Source organism: Anomaloglossus baeobatrachus, chromosome 5, assembly GCF_048569485.1.
Source record: "Anomaloglossus baeobatrachus isolate aAnoBae1 chromosome 5, aAnoBae1.hap1, whole genome shotgun sequence".
Lineage (NCBI taxonomy): Eukaryota > Metazoa > Chordata > Amphibia > Anura > Aromobatidae > Anomaloglossus > Anomaloglossus baeobatrachus.
Genome location: NC_134357.1, coordinates 299901007 through 299915774, shown reverse-complemented (window position 1 = coordinate 299915774; position 14768 = coordinate 299901007). Strand labels below are relative to the sequence as shown.

At 43.5% G+C, this 14768-nt stretch overlaps 1 protein-coding gene across 4 annotated transcripts in view; it reads left to right on the top strand.

Annotated features, from left to right (window-relative positions):
• The window catches only part of CASKIN2 (CASK interacting protein 2), an 81193-nt gene that overhangs the window by 24919 nt on the left and 41506 nt on the right, over positions 1-14768 (top strand). For 3 of the 4 annotated variants that reach the window (XM_075349646.1, XM_075349647.1, XM_075349648.1), the window contains one exon: positions 13611-13662. In XM_075349646.1, coding sequence (XP_075205761.1) covers positions 13611-13662 — 52 coding nt within the window. Of the gene's footprint in view, positions 1-13324; positions 13456-13610; positions 13663-14768 lie in introns of those variants that run through there. The other variant, XM_075349649.1, reaches the window with a different exon arrangement.

Genomic DNA, 14768 nt, shown 5'->3' with positions numbered 1-14768 from the left:
CGCCTCCGAATTTTGAGGTGGAAAATAATATTTTTAATGTTTAAATGAGTCTGTCTTAGTGTATCTTGTATTAGCTCACTAAGGGGGAGCGGTGGTGGTGAAGTAACTCAGGAGGGTTACAGAAGGAGGGAGTGTCGCGGTTTAGGAGGGTCAGTGGATGGAGGGTCAGCAATATTGCTGGCTCGGTGGTGTTGCAGTGGGTGCCATTATTCTGCCGGTGGGCTCCATTGAACCGCCGGCGATTGAGGCACTGCGCTTCAAGAAAGTTGCCACGAAAGTGGCGCGTGCGCAGATTGGCCTCCAATGCTATTTTTCTTGAAGTCCATTGCGTCAGCCAGCAGCGCTTCAATGCAGCCCGCCGGCAGATCAATGACGCTCACTGCTGTAACACCCTTCAGCCTGCAGTATCGCCGCCCCCAATACTGAGCCACTCAACTGCAGTGACACCTCCTCCTCGAGCCCTCAGTTTTGCTGACCCTGCCTCCTGTGACCCCCTGCTCCACCACCACCCCAGTAAGCCATATCCGAATTATGTGACGCACCCCTATTTCCCCCCCAGTTTTGGGAGAAAAAAAAGTGCCTCTTACATTACCGTATTTTCCGGATTATAACACACATCCACAAAAAATGGGCTGGACAAAAAACAAAATTGTTGGTACCTTTCCAAAATTGTGGGTAAACAACTTTTCTTTTAAGCATGTGATGCTCATCCAAACTCATCCGTGGAAAGTAACAGGTGTGGGCAATGTGAAAATCACACCTCAAGCTAGATAAAAAGGGAAGAAGTTGACTCAATCTTTGCATTGTGTGTCTGTGTGTGCGCTAGACTAAGTATGAAGAACAAAAAAAAAAAAATGAACTGTCTGGAGACTTGAGAACCAAAATTATTGAAAAATATCAACAATCTCAAGCTTACAAGTCTATTGCCAGAGATCGTGATGTGACTTTGTCCACGTTGTGTGACATAATCAAGCGGTTTGCAACCCATGGCACTGTAGCTAATCTCCCTGGATGTGGACAGTAGAGAAAAATTGATGAAGGGTTGGAACACCGGATAGTCTGGATAGTGGTTAAGCCACCCAATTGAAGTTCCAAAGAAGCTCAAGCTGTCCTGCAGACTGAGTGCCACGGTGTTAGCAGTAACTATCCTTCAACATTTGAATGAACGGAAATGCTATGACCCAGAAGGACCCCACTGCTGAGAGAGACATTAAAAAAATAAAAAAGTAGCCTGCAGTTTGTCAAAATGTACGTATCTCAAAATCCTTCTGGGAAAGTGATTTGTGGACAGATGAGACCACATTGTGGTAAAGCACATCATTCTACTGTTTACCAAAAACCAGAATGAAGTGTACAAAGAAAAGTACACAGTACCTACAGTCAAATATGGTGGAGGGTCATAGATGTTTTGAAGTTCTGCTGCCTCTTGCGCTGGGTGCTTTGACTATGTGCAAGGCATCATGAAGTCTAAATATGAGATGAGCTACGAGACTAGAGATTATCGAACCTTTGGACGGTTCGATGGTTTGTGACCCAGACTTGATCCGAATCTCAGTTGAAGTCAGTAATTGATCAGTTCGTGGCTCCATCCACATGCTGCCAGCCATAAGCAGAACATTTCCGGGGGAAGGTGGGCAGGGCTTTCTTTCTTTTTTTGTGTGTGCACATTACATCTGATCACACTTTTTACCCCCTGTGCGATCCGTTCAAACATTGCACGCAACTTGCACGGGGCTGAGCATCACTCATGGCCAAGCACAGCGCTGCTCGCTTGAGTGGTTTGCACTCGTAACTCACTCGAACTTCAAACCCGAACTCTGCTTTTTTTGTAGTGTATGTTTGAACCTCGAACCTCAGGTTCACTTATCTCTAAAGATTACCAAAGGATTTTCGGGCACAATGGAAACAAAGTGCTAGAGAGTTCTGAAGTGGCAGCAATGAGTCTGGATGTAAATCCCATTGAACACTTGTGGAGAGATCTTAAAATTACTTTTGGGAGAAGGCGCCTTCAAATATGAGAGGCCTGGAGCAGTTTGCAAAAGAATGGTCCAAAATTCCAGATGAGAGGTGTAAGAAGCTTGTGGATGGTTATAGGAAGTGATTGGTTATTCCAAAGGGTTTATAACCAAATATTAAGTTGAGGGTACCAACAATTTTGTACTCCCATTTTTGGAGTTTTTTGTGAAATTATGTCCAATTTGCCGTCTTTTGTTGTTTTTGTTTTTTTTTTGTTTTTTTTTTTTTTTTTTTTTGTGCGGTTCCAATACACCAAAGGAAATAAACTTGTATAACAAAACGCGTAATTGCAAAGATTTTCTGGGAGAAATGCTTAATTTTCTGGAACAATTTCAAGGGTGTCAACACTTTTGGCCATGATTTGAATATACACTTCTAACATTGCCACATCAAAAAAATAATTGAATTATGCAAGTTGCAGGATCAATAAACGAGCATGTTGGGCTGCAGTGTGTACATCGCCCAGGCCAAAAACTAATTATTTATTTATATTTTTATTGTGAAAGAATTTTATAAATAAAAAAACCAAAACTATACATGTTTCGTATCTATGTAATAAAACCGACCTGGAGAGTCATATAGCCAGGTCAGTTTTATGGTAAATGAATGCTATAAATATTAAAAAAAAAAAAAAAAAAAATGCTAATTTTTTTTTTTTCTTTTTCCTTATTTTGATATTTTTTTGCTATTTTGCCACACTTTTTAAGTTTATTTTCACTTTTACCATTATATCATATCATAAAATGGATGGTATGATTCAAAAGTATGATGACTACTAAAAAAAAAAAAGCCCCACAAACCCGCACATGGCTATATCAACATCAAAGTAAATAATTTATAGCTCTTGGAATAAGGGGAGGGAAAAAAACAAAGCGCAAAAAAGGAAAAATTTGCCTGTCCTTAAGAGGTTAAAGCGAATATGTCATGGTGGACCCGTAGAAGCGCTACTCTAAGCGCAAAACTGCAAGCGGCGTCCTCGCTTCCCGCATCCTCCCTCTGCATTGTGTGATTTATTTGAAATAAAGGACTATTTTTACCTTCACCGGGTGAGTGCCCTTCTTATCTCTATATATTTGATGTTAAGTCCCTCATGCCTTCCAACCCAGCAGCAATTATTTATGTATTGCTAAAGTCCCTCCCTAACCAGCCCTTTATAATAGTTACTTTAATGTTTTATACATGGATTTACTTATAAGCTGCATTTTTCTTATGCTAATTAGGCCTTTGACTAGTTGATGGGGTGTTAATCTCCCCAGACTAATCAGTCCCTGTGGGCCTCATGACACTGGCTCCTGCAAATCGTGTAATCGCCAGCAAACTGCAAATCTTGAGCATGCGCAAGGCTCCACGCAGCAGCGTAATAACGCCTATGTGGTCGTTTGTACACTGCCCGGCTTAAGTGGCACATTGTGCATGACAAAAGTGCAGAAGAAGGACATTCTGCTGCTCCCTTGTGTACGTGAGCCTTCTTCTGCGCTTTTCGTAATGTGCAGTGGTCTTCTGAAGCCGAGAAGTGTACACCCTGCTATAGAGGTGCAGTGATGCTGCCAAAATGAGCCACGCGCATGCGTGAGTTTTGCAGGAGCTGCTGATGACGCTGGCTTTTTCAAATCATGTTGTTATGCCCACAGCGCAGAGAGAGCCGACTAGTCTGGGGAAACTAAAGCGAGCTTTACACGCAACGATATCGGTAACGAGATGTCGTTGAGGTCACGGAATTTGTGACGCACATCCGACCTAGTTAGCGACGCCGTTGCGTGTGACACCGCAGGAACGACCGGTAACGATGAAAAATACTCACCATATCGTTGATCGTTGTCCAGTCGTTCTTATCCCGATTATCGTTGCTGTTGCAGGTACGATGTTGTTCGTAGTTCCTGCGGCAGCACACATCGCCATGGAACGAGGAACAACATCGTACCTACGGCCGCACGCAATGAGGAAGGAAGGAGGTGGGCGGGATGTTCGTCCCGCTCATCTCCGCCCCTCCGCTTCTATTGGGCGGCCGCTTAGTGACACCGCACGAACCGCCTCCTTAGAAAGGAGGCGGTTCGCCGGCCACAGCGACATCGCTAGGCAAGTATGTGTGACGTGTGTAAGCGATGTTGTGCGCCATGGGCAGCGATTTGCGGGTACGCTCGCTAGCGATATAGATAGCGATATCGCTGCGTGTAAAGCCTGCTTAACTCCCTATCGACTAGTCAAAGCCATAATTAGCATAAGAAACATTTTTAAACATGGATTTAAGTGACAAACATAAAGGGTTGGTTAGGCAGGGTATATAGCAATACGTATACAAATCAGCTGGGTTGGAGGGCATGGGGGACCTTAATAAATTTTGATTTGTTTTGAAAATCTGGTTAGTTTGTTTTTTGTCTAATAATTTTGAAGAGAAACTATAAAATAACCAAGCTAATATAATGTGGTTACATAAGTGTGAACACCCTCTTATAATTAGGGATGTGGATGTCTTCAGAATTATTCAGTCACATTTACACTCATGTAAAATATTATTCTGTACACAGCTGCCATCATTTCCAGTGATTTCTGATTAACCCCACATTAAGTTTAGCTGTTCTAGTAGGATTTATCTGATGTTTTACAGCAAAAACCAATATCCATAAACTGCTTACAACACGTCAAAGGGATCTCTTTGTGATTAGATGTGCCATGGAACACTGTAAGGACGATCATCAAGAAGTGGCTTACAGGGAACCTGACAGCTGAAATATGCTGTCCGATCCATGGAAACTGGCTGTGTGAATATAGCCAGGTATGTTTTATTCTGAAATGTTGCGTTTCAGAGAAGACCATACTGTAAAGCCCCCGAGAGCCAAGCCACACGGAAGTCTAGTCAGGCAGCTCCCCAGCAGCTTTTCTTGACCCGGTACCCTGGAGGGATCTCGCACTGCGTGAATGTATAAGGAGTGACCTGTCGCTCTAGCGCAGCGGGCTAGGAGAAGCTGACAGAAACCCGTATGTTCGACTAGTCTCGCGTGCGGCTCTGTCCCTAGCGTTTTTCAAAGTATGTTTTTCTCTAAAACACTGCAACATTTCAGAATCAAACATACCTGACTAAAATCATACAGCCAGTTTCTGATACATGCTCCCCGTGAATCGAGTTCCCTTTTAATTTGGCACAACAGTGACATTTACTAGAACTGGCCGTCCCTCAAAATATGATGAAAAGACAAGAAAAATATTGGCCTGTGAAGCTGCCAAGTAGCCTACAGGAACATGAAAGCTGGAAGAATTTCTGGGAAATACTGGTTGTGTTCTACATGCAACCGCAATCTCCTGCATTCTTCATATGACTGGCCTGTAGGGTAGGGTAGCAAGATGAAAGCCTTTTCATACAAAGAAATACATTCAAGCCTGGCTGTGTTTTGCCAAACTTACATAAAGTCTGTTACAAGCATGTGTTGTCTGATTTAGACCAAGGTTGAACTTTTTGGCTATAATTATAAAAAGTATGTTTGGCACTGCACATCACCAAAAGAACACCATACCCATAGTAAAGCATAGTGAAGGCAGCATTATGCTTTGTTTTGCACCTGGAACTGGAGCTTTAGGGGTTATCTGGTCTGTAGTTACTACATGACTGCAGATTTATGAATCCCCCTACCAATGCACACACCGTGCTCTGCTAGGACCTATCTGATTCTGAGCCAGGAACAGTGGTCACATGACTGCAATTGTGCGATATGTATGTTCCCATCCAGAACCTGACTAGTGGGCGTAGCCTCGCTAAATACAAGTGCATGGAATGGGGGCATCCATCTAGTAGGTGTGGCCTTGTGAAATACATTTGTAGTTGAGCAAGGCCATGCCCACTAGTTGGGTTCTAGCCGAGAACATGCATGTCACACAATTACGGTCACGTGACTGCCGTTCCCAGGTCAGAAACGGAGACTCCTCACTGCGCACAGTGTGTAAGTCAATGTGGACGGAATTATGATCAGATCCAAATATCAGTCCATTTTGCAACAAAAGCTTCATGCTATTCAGCCGTTATCTGCCTCTAACAGCTGCTGGTTGAGCAACGCTCCACACGCTGCTATTAACCTGTTAAAAGCTGCAGTCAATCTATGACGGCAGCATTTAACACTCACTGGTGGAGGGTGTGCACTCTTCTGACCCCACATCGGCGCGCCAGCAATGCGGTCACGGGCTGCTAATGTGTGGTCATGACAAGGGTCATCTAATAACCATTGTGCCTGTCATCTCAGTACTGCTATGCAAATTAGCCCATGGCCAGCGTTCATAGAAGATGGATTTCTTCTATATACAGCAATCTTGTGGCATTACTGTATATAGAACAAGTGATCAGACAGTTTCAGGTTCAAGTCCTATTAAATATAGTAATAAGTAGAAAAAGCGTTTTAAAAAAACTATATAAAAGTTCCTAAAAGCCCGATCTATGAAAGCATATACGGTAATTAATCCAATCGGTAAACTGAAAAAAAACAAAAAAGCAAATCTCCATAATTGCAGTTTTTTTTGGCCGCCGTAATAACAGGCGATTAAAAACAGTGTATATACCCCAATATGATATCAATAAAAACATAATCTCAGGGTGCAAAAAACAGGCCATCACACAGGTCCATATCCAAAAAATGGAAAATGTTATGGCTCTTGGAAAGTTGCGACACAAGCAAGATTTTTATTTATTTATTTTTTGTTTTTTAAAATGACACTTTTTTTTCCCATTACTGAAATAAAACAAAAACTATACATGAACAATGAACACTATACAATTGCAGAATTTCACTTTTTTGCTATTTTACCACACTTGCAATTTTTTTTTCCCACTTTTTGAAAAATTACATGATAAAATGGATGGTGTTGTGATGCCCCTGGACTATCAGGTCGTCACAGGGTATTGCACAATCTGCCCTCCCGACCAGTATCCACCTCCTTCTTGGTTTAGGGTCCCTAACTACAGTTAGGTCCAGAAATATTTGGACAGTGACACAATTTTCGCGAGTTGGGCTCTGCATGCCACCACATTGGATTTGAAATGAAACCTCTACAACAGAATTCAAGTGCAGATTGTAACGTTTAATTTGAAGGTTTGAACAAAAATATCTGATAGAAATTGTAGGAATTGTACACATTTCTTTACAAACACTCCACATTTTAGGAGGTCAAAAGTAATTGGACAAATAAACCAAACCCAAACAAAATATTTTTATTTTCAATATTTTGTTGCGAATCCTTTGGAGGCAATCACTGCCTTAAGTCTGGAACCCATGGACATCACCAAACGCTGGGTTTCCTCCTTCTTAATGCTTTGCCAGGCCTTTACAGCCGCAGCCTTCAGGTCTTGCTTGTTTGTGGGTCTTTCCGTCTTAAGTCTGGATTTGAGCAAGTGAAATGCATGCTCAATTGGGTTAAGATCTGGTGATTGACTTGGCCATTGCAGAATGTTCCACTTTTTTGCACTCATGAACTCCTGGGTAGCTTTGGCTGTATGCTTGGGGTCATTGTCCATCTGTACTATGAAGCGCCGTCCGATCAACTTTGCGGAATTTGGCTGAATCTGGGCTGAAAGTATATCCCGGTACACTTCAGAATTCATCCGGCTACTCTTGTCTGCTGTTATGTCATCAATAAACACAAGTGACCCAGTGCCATTGAAAGCCATGCATGCCCATGCCATCACGTTGCCTCCACCATGTTTTACAGAGGATGTGGTGTGCCTTGGATCATGTGCCGTTCCCTTTCTTCTCCAAACTTTTTTTCTTCCCATCATTCTGGTACAGGTTGATCTTGGTCTCATCGGTCCATAGAATACTTTTCCAGAACTGAGCTGGCTTCATGAGGTGTTTTTGAGCAAATTTAACTCTGGCCTGTCTATTTTTGGAATTGATGAATGGTTTGCATCTAGATGTGAACCCTTTGTATTTACTTTCATGGAGTCTTCTCTTTACTGTTGACTTAGAGACAGATACACCTACTTCACTGAGAGTGTTCTGGACTTCAGTTGATGTTGTGAACGGGTTCTTCTTCACCAAAGAAAGTATGCGGCGATCATCCACCACTGTTGTCATCCTTGGACGCCCAGGCCTTTTTGAGTTCCCAAGCTCACCAGTCAATTCCTTTTTTCTCAGAATGTACCCGACTGTTGATTTTGCTACTCCAAGCATGTCTGCTATCTCTCTGATGGATTTTTTCTTTTTTTTCAGCCTCAGGATGTTCTGCTTCACCTCAATTGAGAGTTCCTTAGACCGCATGTTGTCTGGTCACAGCAACAGCTTCCAAATGCAAAACCACACACCTGTAATCAACCCCAGACCTTTTAACTGCTTCATTGATTACAGGTTAACGAGGGAGACGCCTTCAGAGTTAATTGCAGCCCTTAGAGTCCCTTGTCCAATTACTTTTGGTCCCTTGAAAAAGAGGAGGCTATGCATTACAGAGCTCTGATTCCTAAACCCTTTCTCCGATTTGGATGTGAAAACTCTCATATTGCAGCTGGGAGTGTGCACTTTCAGCCCATATTATATATATAATTGTATTTCTGAACATGTTTTTGTAAACAGCTAAAATAACAAAACTTGTGTCACGGTCCAAATATTTCTGGAGCTAACTGTATATGGTGTTGCCTACATCAGCTAATCAAATCCTAGGTACACTCTGCACTCACCAAACACACCAGTGGACGGCTTGAGTGGAATAGAGTTGCCCACTTGAGGGGGTTGGTTAAGGGGAGCTCAGGAGTGTCAGAAGGAGAGAGACTAAGTAGTGAAAGAGAGAGGAGGTCAGGATCGGGGCTCCTGGGAAGTAACCTAGGTGGCAGACGGTGTTCTGGGCCTAGAGGAGCTGGACCCCCGGTCGCAGGGGATCGTGGCACGGATCTGTCGAGGAGGACAGCCGGCGGCCTTGCACCATCACCGGACTAGGGCCAAGGCACGACGGGGTATATGGACCCTAGGTCGGGGAGTAGCTTCAGGTAACCCGATAATTTACCCGAGGAGAACGGAGTCTTCAAAAGCCGTTCCCACCCGCTCCAAAATCGGGGCAATCGGCGCAACGAGGGGGATCTGACTTTCCACCCAAAACGGTCCAGAAAATTCTAAGCGTGAACCCTGAGAGCAGGCTCCCACACTTAGCCATAGTGGGGAGCGGGACCCGGCAGGTTTCATACTACCGGGACCAACAGAGAAGTAAACTTAGTGCCAGGAGGCAGGTCACGGATCACCAGGCAGCACCATTGGGGAAGGGACCCGAACTAGCTCCCCTCAGCGGCAGCGGTATCCAGAACTTTGGTTTATCCTGTTGTCGGTGCCAGCTAATGGACTGAGTGAGTACGCAAGTGACCCCCTTTACATTCAACGGCACTCTCCAACCATCACCGAGTCCCGGAGTATTCCCCCTACCCGTGGAGAGTCACAACTTCTGGCTGCCCTATTCCATTATCCCCGGGTACTCCCAACTGCAGCAGTGGTACTCCTAATTGGCAGATACCACGGATGGCGTCACAAACTCTAATACATCACCTGTAAATACCCCCCTCCATTTGAGTGGCCGCACGACCCCCGAGTCTGGAGACCCTCGAGCCACCGCGGATCCAGATCCGAGAAGCTCGGCTGCTGGCACGGGGGCGGCACAGTGTCATTCAAAAGTACAACTCCTGCAAAAAAACAAAACAAGCCCTCGTATGGCTATATTGACGGAAAAATAAAAATAAAGTTATGGCTCTTTGAATAAGGGGAGGAAAAAACATAAGCACAAAAACGAAAAAGCACTCTGTCCTCATGGGGTTAAGGATGCGAATACGTATGCAACCATGTTATTTTCCCTCTTTATTTTTATTTTCCTAGCCAAAAATATTTTTATTGGTGACATTAAAGGTTTAAAGGTGGAAAAAGTTCTGAAATTAATCTTTTTTCCATTATATACAGTGTGTACATAATAAATAATAAATATATATATATTTATATATATATAATAATATATATATTATAATTTATATTTATTTTTCTTAACATGACAAATACCTGGCATTTAAAAGGGGTTTGTAGAGATATAGATTAATGTATTTATCGCCTTCAGGGTGCACTATGGACTGTTAAGACCATACTATAACTTTTTTATTACTTACAGTATAGATAGATGATGGAGAGAGTGAGCATGCATTAAGAAGTTGCCTGATCTAGCGTTGAGTCTTGAAACCATTCTGCTCTCAGTAAGGTAGTCTTGTTTTCGTGTATGATCTACAGATATTGGATTGTGGAGATGATGGACATGTTCTAATGTCATCCCCTGTGGGTTTTTCTCTAATCTGCTCCCTCGGGTCCTGATTTATAGCACAATTCATATTTTCCTCTACTGGTCCTCCTGATGCAGGATGCTGCTTGTAGAGGAATGCACAAGAACTGGTTCCAGTGAGGTGCGTGTCTGAGCAGGAGCGGCGGACTTCTTATACTATTATTATGCTGCGTTATGAACCTTTTACCCTCTTTCTTGTATCCCAAATCAATTTATAAAATTAGAATGTGGCGAGACTGTTACATACCAGTAAAAATAAATGCTCTAATCTGACTAATCATTCATGGACCAGACTTCACTGAACTACATCTGTGTAATGTGTATATGGTACTTTTGACACTCTTTTATAGCGGCAATATTAGTAATGCCCATAAAAGTACTATATTGTAGAACACATATGCAATACCTTTGTACACTGCTTGCCTCTCCTTTTTGATCCTCCTCCATCTGTATAATGTAGGCTTTGGAGTTGATCAGATATGTTATCCAGTTTACCATTAAGGCTGCTTTACACGCAGCGACATCGCTAGCGATGTCGCTCGTGAAAGCACCCGCCCCTGTCGTTTGTGCGTCATGGGCAAATCACTGCCTGTAACGCACAACATCGCTAGGACCCGTCACACATACTTACCTGCCTTTCTAAGGGGGCAGTTTGTGCGGCGTCACAGCGACGTTACACGGCAGCCGTCCAAAGGAAGCGAAGGGGCGGATAGCAGCCAAAAGAAAGTGACGCCCACCTCGTTACCGGAGGACGCAGGTACGCTGCTGTTCCTCGTTCCTAGGGTGTCACACGTAGAGATGTGTGCTGCCTCAGGAACGACAAACAACCTGCGTCCTGAACCAGCAACGATATTTGGGATTAGAACGATGTGTCAACGATCAATGATTAGGTGAGTAATTTTGATCGTTAGCGATCGTTCGTACGTTTCACACGCAACGACGTCGCTAACGAGGCAGAGTGTGCGTCACAAATTCCGAGACCCCAACGGCATCTCGTTGCGTGTAAAGCCCCCTTAAGTCAATGCACTCCCCACTCTTTCAGGTGCCATATGGTGTCTATTTTAAATTCTCCCAAGGGAAGATTGAAAAATTTGTTTTATGAATTTATGAAAAATCTCGTCATTTGAATATAGGTTAGATACCCCAGCTAACCACATTATTAGATTATTTTACTGACTTTACGTAAGGGTCCATTTACACAGTCACTGGCGGTACTAACCACCGCTGAGTTATCGTGCTCCGAGGCGACGGTTTAGTAGCCGTTGGATCATTGGGACGAGATACATATCCGTATCATATTCGTTCATCTCTATTATCACATGCTATTGTTAATAAATTGTAAAATTGATCATCAAATATTTTTATTGCTAATTCGATTTACATTTTCCTTGTACAGTATCAACTGGATGGGTTGTACGATAGTTTTTGAATTCATGTATTGGAAATAATTAGTATTACTTATGGGATTTGAACATTGAACACACACTTCAGATTTTGCTAATTGCTAATGGTATCATTGTCATTTAAATGGTTATCTGCTGGTATAAACAAACTTTTAAGCACTCTTAAGGTACCGTCACACATAACGAGATCGCTAGCGAGATCGCAGCTGAGTCACGGTTTCTGTGACGCAGTAGCGATCCCGTTAGCGATCTTGTTATGTGTGACACCTACCAGCGATCAGGCCCCTGCTGTGAGATCTCTAGTCGTTGCAGAATGGTCCAGGCCATTTTCTTCAAAGGCGATGTCCTGCTGGGCAGGACACATCGCTGTGTGTGACACTGTGTGACAGGGTCACAGTGACTGCTGAGATCGTTATACAGGTCGCTACTGCGACCTGTATTGTTCCTGCATCGTTGGTAAGATCTGACTGTGACATCTCACCAGCGACCTTCCAGCGACTTACCAGCGATCCCTATCAGGTCGCATTGTTTTCGGGATCGCTGGTAAGTCGTTGTGTGTGACTGGGCCTTTAAAGAGGTTGTCCACTACTTTAACATTGATGGCCTATCCTTAAGATAGGTAATCAATGTCTAATCAGCCAAGGTTCAACTGGCGCATCCTCGCCGATCAGCTGTTCTCCGTCCCAGCAGCGGCATCAAGCGGCTGGAAATGCTCAATTCCGGCTCTGTGCCGTCTTCTGATAGTGGCCACGGCCTCCCATTATAATCAACAGGAGGAGGATGTACAGTACCCGGCTGAAGACAGAGCAGCGCCGGAACTGATCACTTCCAGCTGCGGCCGTCTGGACCGAGAACAGCTGATTGTCGGGGGTGGTGTGTGTCAGACCTAGGTCATCAATGTCTGATCGGCCGATCTTAAGGATAGGCCATCGATGTCAAAGTAGTGGACAACCCTTATAAAAATAATTTCACTCGACAACGTTTTGCTCACTCATTGAGTGCTCGTCAGCCTGCGAATTATCGTGCTCATTCACAATGGCCCTTTGCTGTACGTGCACCTTTCCAGACTTGTGCACTTATGAAGCCAGACAATCTCTGTTCAGGCTTAAAGCAGAAGGGTAGCGCCCTCCACCAAAAATGTCCCTGACATTGACTTCAATGTGACATTACGGGGCTTTGTGGAAGTGAGACACCTCGGCTTTCAATTGTCTTAGCAGTGGCTTTTAGATCATATCCTGCCATAGAGATGGAAAACTCTTGGTGTGAGCACAATTCCTGCAGAGCGCAGTTGTATGAACGCTTTCCTGTCCCGGCCCTGCAGTTATTTAATCGCTGTGTGACACCCTTTTACTGAATGAATCATCCACAGTACAGCCAGTGAGCCCCATTTAATTTTTTTTCCAAATAAACCCCACTTTTCTAACCAGACCCTGCAGGACATAGCTATGCATGGCCGCAGTGTTTGTGCGATCGACCACAAGCATGCAGAGCATGGCAATAGACCTTCATTCTTTTCTGCAAACAGCAGATACAATTCAGTCTGTGTATGCAAAATGTCAGTGATTTTCTGTGGGTTGTGAGCAAGAACAAAAATCCTTCTCTCTAAAACCCAGGCAGAAAGAGAACTGGAAGAGAGTGGAAATAGTGTGGAGGAATATCTAAGACGTCTATAATAGAGACACTATAGACATTTTAGAAGAGCGGGGCTCTGGAGAAAGCCACATGGGACAAGTCCTGCTCTGTGCGTATACATCCAGACCTCGTAAGTTACCCTAATAGAGGAATTTAGAAATTGCGATCTGTCCAGGGTCTCGTTCTCCAAACTGAAGTGGTTTCGAGGCTGACCTACTTTCTTAATTTCGTATGATCACCGTTTCATTGAGCAATAGATAATAACCAGTTGGCCTTTTCTTACAGAACTTCTCGGATCGACCAAGAGGTTAAATATCAATTATCAGGACAACGATGGGTGAGTATACACTTCTGTTCTTTTCCTCTGTATGGGTTGTTGTGTCAGTGTGTCTGGACCTGCACCGATTCATTATACTAATGATTTTCAATTAGGAAGGGGGGCTGTAATATTTGTTCACATTTCTGTCTCAGAGAACCTTAATGTAGCAGTGCGTAACTAATTTTATTAATAAGGCTGGCAACCTTTCTTTGGATATGATTTACAGGAAATTGTGCTACTATCTCAATTTAAAGGCTGCTTATCACTGGGGGTCCCATTGCTGGGAACCTCATCAATCATGAGAATGGGGGTCCTGAGTCCTCAGATTAAAGTAACGCTAACAAAAATACAGCTGCTCTGAAGCACTAAGGCATGCAAACATTGAATACAGGAATCTGAACATGCATTACCACTAAGGAAATAAATTTCAAAACTCTTAGCACATAAAAGAAGCCAGTTTTATGTGAGCCCAGCAGCCAGCGTCAAGGCCTAACTCTTGGTGCTGGGTCCCTACCTAAATGCCTCTACCCGGTCTGAAAAAGCATACAATTTTAATATCTCTAAAGGAATCTTTCAGCCAAAACTGACAATATAAAGTAAGCACATATATTTTTAATGCATAAAACAGGCTTTACTACAACCTCTGATACTCGACCAAAGTGACAGTACAAATTAATTACATAGGTTTGTAGGGGCAATCGTCCCCTATGAAAATCACACTTTAGTGTTCTAAATTCTTCTTAAATTCTAAAGAACGGACGTTTAATCAGACATGCTAAATGGAGTGCTCTGTATACCCTTGGCGGGCTAAATAGGCACTGCGCACTAATCTACCTACTGGTTGTGCATGACCCCACCTCCTTCATTGGTGATTGTCAGCTCTTGTTTCCTGAGGTTACTGCAGACAGTGATCATGCCAGGCATGCCAGTGCTGTTACAGACTGGCGAGTGAGGGCAGTCAAACAAAGAAACCCAGTGGGCAGAACAGTGCACTGAGGATGTTGGCCCCACCTATAAGGCTATGTGCTTAGTTTATACGGTCACTTTGGGCTGACAGTCCATGTTTAAACACGAATGTGAAAAATGGTACTGGTCTCACCTGTACGCTGCGTGTGTCCATTTTT